At 63.8% G+C, this 6,689-nt stretch overlaps 2 protein-coding genes across 2 annotated transcripts; both read right to left on the bottom strand.

Annotated features, from left to right (window-relative positions):
- Window positions 1–3,280: 3,280 nt before the first annotated feature.
- On the bottom strand, window positions 3,281–4,605 carry EMIHUDRAFT_445207 (hypothetical protein). Its single transcript, XM_005769944.1, has 2 exons — window positions 3,897–4,605; window positions 3,281–3,832 (listed from the first exon to the last, which is right to left on the bottom strand). Exons 1-2 carry the CDS (start codon window positions 4,548–4,550, stop codon window positions 3,449–3,451), a joined length of 1,038 nt encoding a protein of 345 aa, XP_005770001.1. The 5' UTR covers window positions 4,551–4,605; the 3' UTR covers window positions 3,281–3,448.
- Window positions 4,606–4,885: 280 nt separating this feature from the next.
- Window positions 4,886–6,151, bottom strand: EMIHUDRAFT_244028 (hypothetical protein; the record flags this gene model as incomplete). Its single annotated transcript, XM_005769943.1, has 2 exons — window positions 4,886–4,986; window positions 5,281–6,151. The coding sequence occupies 2 exons, from the start codon at window positions 6,149–6,151 to the stop codon at window positions 4,886–4,888; spliced, it is 972 nt and encodes a 323-aa protein (XP_005770000.1).
- Window positions 6,152–6,689: the final 538 nt, after the last annotated feature.

The following is a 6,689-nucleotide window of genomic DNA, read 5'->3' as shown; positions in this document are numbered from 1 at the left end:
AGAGATTTTTTCTCTCGACGTTTCTTCTGCGAAGAAACGTTCAAACACTCGGTGTCGAAACACCTCTCCGACGCGCTCGACTATAGTCTGCACACGAAACGCGTATCGGGCGCGTGTTCGAGACGGACCCTTCAACTTACTGTGTGTCTTTCGGCTCCGGTGGTGTGCCTGTGATATAGTACTAGTACGCGCCAGTTCGCACCTGTGTCGAGCCTGTCTGCTGTGAGACAGACTTGTTTTGTTCAAAGTCTTTCCGCCCTTCTTCGGAGAGGGGGTTGTGCTTAGGCCCCTAAGGGCCCTACGCGCGGCGTGAGAGCTCGGAAGTCTCCCAATGTATCCTCATAATGAATGCTTGGAACGTAAAAAAGAAAGAAAGAAAACAGACAACCCAAGGGAGGGATGGGAGGACGGCACGCCGCCACCACACACACAGGGATTTTAAGGAGAGGGGTGTGGTGCGCAAGCCGTCGCCCACCCTTGGGCGTCCGCCTCTTCCTACTCGCAGAATGTGGGTAAACGAAAGTAGCGTATACGCTACTATGAATGAAGAATTCTTAAGATACAAGCCTCTCTCACAGCACACTGGCACGACAAGGGCGCAGACTGGCGCGGACTGGCACACACACAGGCTCACCACCGGAGCCGCCTAAGCGACTCCGTTAAGAACGGCAATGCACTCCGCACCATGCCAACAATATACCTACATGCACTCCGCACCATGCACAAGAATGAAGAAGCCGAAAAAACACGCCGGAGACAACTGAGGCAGCCAGCTGCCGGCTCGCACGGCAGCCTCTTCCTCTCGACCAGCCTCAACTTCCGTACAGTCAGCATTTTGTCGCTGCGTGCTCGTGGCCAGCTGTGGCGGCGGTCGAAGTTCGCCCAGATTCGGTGACGAGCGCCAGACGATAGTAGTGTCTCTGTTCGCCCTGTGCATGTCAGGCCAGGCTGCAGCAGGGCACTACCATCGTGCTGCCCTGTTGCAGCCTGACTTTGCCCACTGTGCACAGTCGCCAGAGCACCACCACCGCCCGGCATCGTGTCACGGCGAGCTCCTTCTGCGCCCGCTCGCGAGGCTCTCGCGCTGGCACACTTTGGCCATCTGCTGCTCGCGTTCGGCGAGCTCATCTCCGCACTCCTGCCACGGTGCCGTCACCACACACCTTCTGGCCGGCCTGAGCCGCGCGGGGTCGCCAGCGGGGGCAACGCGTCGACCTCTCTCTCTGGTGCACCACGGGCCGCAACGGCCTGCTAGAGCCGCGTGCGCGAGGAGGCAGTGTGCCGGCACAGTCGAGCCGGAGCATCGGGTTCTGGATGCTTGTGGGGTCAAGTCTGACCTTATGCGGCCTAATATGCAATAATAATGCTATGCTCTCACCCAGTCTGTTGAGATATTATCCCTCAAAGTCGAATTTTCGTTTACTGGTGACCATAGTAGTGTCTGTCTTGTTTGCGAGATCTTCAAACGAATCCCTTAAAGTCTCGACAATCACTAAGCTGCTTATGTGGCACCGCAGAGGCTCCCTTGGGGATGCCTGAGGCCACCCCAACCACACACTAAGCCGTACGTAGACGAATTGGGCGCTACTTTTTTCGTTTACCCACATTATGCGAGTATCTCTCTTCGCATTCTCTCTCCGATTCTCGCTGCAACCTTCGTGCCACCTCGCGGTCGCCCTCTTCAATGCTTAGTAGGTAGGTAGGTAGAAAGGTGAAGAACAGCCAGGCTCGGACTGGACACCAACGCGGTATGGGTGGACGCTAGACAGATGAATGCTTGGAACGTGAAGCGTAGCAGCCGCGCTGGTATTCTCGCAATCGAGCAGAATGGCGCGAGAAGCACACCAGCTACGCGACAGCCTCCTCGCGGATCATGGGCCGATGCTGCGCGGCCTGCTGTCGCGGCCGTCCAAGAGCAGCTGCGAGAAGATGCGTCTCTTCCGCGAGCGCGTCGCCGGCGCGCTCTCCACGCTCGAGGCGGCAGAAGAGAGCCTTCCCGCGCTGGCCGAGCTGCAGCAGCTGCGCGAGTTCCTCGACGACCTCGCGCGGAAAAACGAGGCCGCCAAGCAAAAGGCGGCGGCCGCCAAGGCCGCCGCCAACCACCAGTACGCTCCTCCGCCGGCGGCCACCAGCAGCAGCGAGGCTCCGCTGCCCACCGGCGGGAAGCAGAGCCGGGCCGAGGAGGAGAATGCCTCCGGCGCGGCGGGCGCGAGTAGCATGCTCTCCATCCTGACTAAGCGCCCGCGCGCCGGCAGCGCCGAGGAGGAGGTGGCCAGCTCGCTGGCAAGCGTCATGTACGTACATGGCGACGCGCGCGAGCCGTCGGCGGGGGCAGTGGAGGAGCTGCTCTCGCACGTCGCGGCGTGGCTCTCGCGCGTCCTTCCACTGGTGCGGCGGCCCGAGGGCGGCATCGCCTTCGAGCGGCTGGTCGAGCTCTTCCCACTCGAGGCGGCGAGGCACGCGTCGCTGCTCGCGGCGGCGCGCAAGCAGGCGAGCGCGGATGCGGAGTCGGACCCGTCGAGCAGCCACGCGCTGCTGGGCGACGAGGTGGAGGAGCGCGAGGCGAGCGACGACGCCGGCGCGGAGCCGGAGGCCGCGGACGAGGCGGCAGGGGCGGGCGGCGAGGCGGTGGCGGCCGTCGCGGGCTCGAACGAGTCGGAGCGGCGGCGCTTTGCCGACGAGCGGACGGGGCGGATGGACCTGGCCGAGTACGACAAGTACCACGCCCGCCGGCGCGCCTCCGGCCTCGGCACCGGCGCCTTCCAGCGCTGGTGCTGCGGCCGGTGGGGCCTCGGCGGCGGAGGGGGCAGAGTGAGCAAGGCCTTCTCGCTGCTGGGCTGGCTGGCGAGGATGCGCGCGGCGGAGGTGGTGGAGGAGGCGAATCGCGCGGCGCACGGCGGCGCGCTGACTGAGGTGGGCGAGGGCGCGCCGCTCTCGCGCGAGCGGTACGCCGCAGCGGCGCGCGCAGCGTCAGAGCTGGGCGTGGGGAGGGACGACAACCCGAGCGGGGCCGCGGCGCGGTCGGCGGTAAGGGTGGGCGAGGATGATGGAGGAGCTCAAGGAGGGCCGCGCCCGTTGTGAGCATTTTGAAGTAAATAGCCGCTGATAGAAGAGCGGAGGCCCTGCGCACTCCGGGCGCAGGTGAAACTCTCTGTGACCGAACGGCCGCAAAACCGGACCACTCTCCGCGTGTCTCTCCCGCGACGCCGTCAATATTACTTCTTATTCCCGAAACCTGCGTTCCCGAACCCCTCAAGGGATGACTCAAGCTCTCTCAGAGGACAGAGCTCTGTAAATAAATAAAAACGGAGACTTTTACTAGGAGATGGGAAAAAAGGAACGGGTCCCCGCCCGTGGCCGTGCGATCGTTGTGCAGGGTCTTTTTGTCACAAGCTCTCCGAGCTCACAGCTGTCCTTGTGGCACAGTCTCCTCTCAGATTCTGCAGATTCACATCACCACACAGGGAACGATGATTCTCTGCGCCTGCGAGTGCGAGCCGATGCAGCAGATGCAGCAGCCGGTGCCGTACTGCCGCGTGCTCGCCGGTGCCTCGTCCTCCGGCGCCTCGTCGCTGGGGTCCTGCCCCGCATCATCATAGCAGGCCTCGAGCAGCGACGCCTCGAGCAGCGACGCCTTGGTTTCCGCGACGCCCGCCCCCGTCGTGCGGTGGACAACCTCGACCGGCGGGTCTGGCGGCTGCGCGGTTGGCGAAGAATCCCACACTTCAAACGTCACCGCCGCCGGCCGCCACTCGACGCGAAGGTACACTGTCCCGCGGCCGGGAGGAGACAAGGGCAGCACGAGGTCGGCAGCGTCTTCGTCGGCGAGCGCCTATGGCGTGGAGGGGAGGTTCGAACGAGTCGCTGCAGCGGAGGGCCTTCTGTCGCCCAAGCACCGGCAATAGCGACGCCGAGACCGTTCCGAGCACGTCGTCCGAGGAGGAGAGGAGCTCGCGGATCTTCTTCGTGTCGCGGTCCATGATGGTCACAGTCAGAGGGTGGCGAAGCACTTCGCGGAACGCGATGCCGCCAGCGAGCCGCAGGGTCTCCTCCCAGGTTGGAGAAAGACTCGACTTGACGGTGCTACTCGTGGCGGGCGCGCCTCCTGCCGCGGCCACGACGGCGTACGGGTCAGAGCTTCCACCGAGCACTCGCACGTCGGCTCGGCGCAGGCCCGTCGCTCGTCGGAGCGTGATGACCAGCGAACCCTGCTGGTTCAGGCGCAGCTCTGACACGCCGTCGGTGCAACATTCACACGCCGGCTCGGAGGGCGCTGGCTTCCGCGAGCGTGGGGATATCCAGCGTGGCGTCCTCATTGTGTTCTTCGAGCGGAGACTGACCGCCGCCGACGTTAGAGCAGCATGTGCGTCCAGCGGAGGCGGCGGCGACGAGCTAGGCGGCGGTGGTGGATGACGATGGAGGGCCGAGATGCTCACCCGTGGAGTCCAACGCCCGCCTCTATCGCCTCCGTCCGCTGTTTGCCGCTGCTCCGAGCCGGCAGGCGGCGTCGACCGTTTGTCGGGTGCGGTACGTGGGAGCGGAAGCCGCATCAGAAGGGAGCCAGCGACGACAGGGAGCTTCTCATCAGGCAACAAGCAAGGAGCGTGCGGCCGGGCAAGATTTGCAAAAAAAGAAATCTCGAAGTCGCCCATATCTCGCCATATCTCCCCCATATCTCGCCAACGCCGTGATGAACGGGTCACGCCGGCGCGCTAGAGCCTAACAAGACGGTACCGGTGGACCGGAGAGCGCGAAGCTAACTAAGCTTCCCTCGGCCTCACTCACGCGCTGTCGCGCAACACAAAACCGGGGTGGACCTTCCACACTCCCTTGGCGTACACATGCCAACATTTCTCTTCCGCTCCCCTTGGATCCGAACGGTCACTCAGATAGCCTGGACGGCATCCAGCCCTGCCTTCTCTGCGGTGGCGTCTATGGTGTCCGACGATGTCTGGCGGCCCTTGAAGCACAGGTAGGCTGCTGCGGCTGCGAGGGCCAGACCTGCGCTTGCTGCCACGACCGTACCGACGATCACACCGGTACGCCGCGGCTCATTTCCCTCCATCTCGAACTTCTTAGGCTCGTCGGTTTTAGAGGGCGTGGGTGCCGGCGAGGCCGACGCCGGAGGCGGCAGTGAGGCCAACGGCGACGGCGAGGCCGAAGGCGGCGGCGACTCGCCAGTGAAGGGGATGTTGCCAGCAATGCATGCTTCGCCGCAGTGCCCTTCGGCTGCGTTGGTGGCGTTGACGCCGTCCCAGCGGCAGCAGGTCAGAAGCTGACCCTGGTCGCCCTTGGGGCACGCAAGCTCAGCGCTGCAGGTTCGAGGGGACGGCGGCGGCGATGCGTCTTGCATTGGCGGCGTGGTGGGGGGAGGCGACTGCTTGACGCTCGAGAGCGTGCACACCTGAGCACACGTGCCCTCTCCGCCATAGCCTCCAATGGTGTCGTTCCATCGGCAGCACGTCTCGTATTTCTGTGTGCACTGCGAGTCGTCGGTGCAGGCGGCGGGTTCGCCGGGCACTTCCTCACGGAGCCACTCCTCGGGAAGTCCAGGGCTTGGCGGCGGCGATGCGTCTTGCATCGGCGGCGTGGTGGGGGGAGGCGACTGCTTGACGCTCGAGAGCGTGCACACCTGAGCACACGTGCCCTCTCCGCCATAGCCTCCAATGGTGTCGTTCCATCGGCAACACGTCTCGTATTTCTGTGTGCACTGCGAGTCGTCGGTGCAGGCGGCGGGTTCGCCGGGCACTTCCTCACGGAGCCACTCCTCGGGAAGTCCAGGGCTTGGCGGCGGCGATGCGTCTTGCATCGGCGGCGCGGTGGGGGGAGGCGACTGCTTGACGCTCGAGAGCGTGCACACCTGAGCACACGTGCCCTCTCCGCCATAGCCTCCAATGGTGTCGTTCCATCGGCAGCACGTCTCGTATTTCTGTGTGCACTGCGAGTCGTCGGTGCAGGCGGCGGGTTCGCCGGGCACTTCCTCACGGAGCCACTCCTCGGGAAGTCCAGGGCTTGGCGGCGAGGCACTCATGCAAATCTTGGCACAGGTGCCGTGGCAGCAAACAGGCGAATCATTGGCGCACTGCGTGTCGGCGGAGCAGATGCTCGGACTGGCTGGTGTTCCGAAGACCAGCGAGCATAGGAGCGACATTGACGCAAGCGCTTTCGTGTGCCGTTCGGGCCGCAACGCGGAAAAGCAAGCATCGACAGAGTTTTGCCAGCGGCGGTGAATAACGCATGACAAATTGTAGCTGCGTATTCTCGTATTATCTTCGAGTAAGGGATCGCGTGGGGATGGTGCGTATTCTCGGATCAGTAGCTCCGAGTAGAGGGGGCGTCCTGCAGTTAAGGGGAAACCCGGTACGCGGGGCTAACCCTCGCGCCGAAAACCCCGCGCATTCCGCCCCAACAGAGGCTGCAGGAGGCAGATGGCCAATAGCGACGATCGTTACGAAATGTTGCGTCACCGGGAGCTCTCCAAGCTGTCTTGGGTGGTCACGGCGTCCGAATGAAGTCAATGAAGCCCTTCCCATGGCGACACGCGCGCGTCCCGAGCACATGCAACGGACAGCGATTTGCTTGTTATGGTTCCCCATGCCAGTTTCGGGGGCCAAACCCTGCCCGCCCCGTAGGTAGGACCCCGGGTAAGGCCCAGGTGTGGCCTAGCTAGGGCATCAGAAAGAAGGGAC

Source organism: Emiliania huxleyi, assembly GCF_000372725.1.
Source record: "Emiliania huxleyi CCMP1516 unplaced genomic scaffold EMIHUscaffold_406, whole genome shotgun sequence".
NCBI lineage: Eukaryota > Haptophyta > Isochrysidales > Noelaerhabdaceae > Emiliania > Emiliania huxleyi.
This window is presented reverse-complemented; position numbering and strand designations above follow the sequence as displayed.

Excerpts from the sequence above, each read along its gene's own strand:
- EMIHUDRAFT_445207 (XM_005769944.1), bottom strand. The coding sequence starts at position 4,550 with ATGCGGCTTCCGCTCCCACGTACCGCACCCGACAAACGGTCGACGCCG. Across the intron at positions 3,833-3,896 it reads TCTCGGCGTCGCTATTGCCG|GCGCTCGCCGACGAAGACGC; the intron begins GTGCTTGGGCGA and ends TCCACGCCATAG.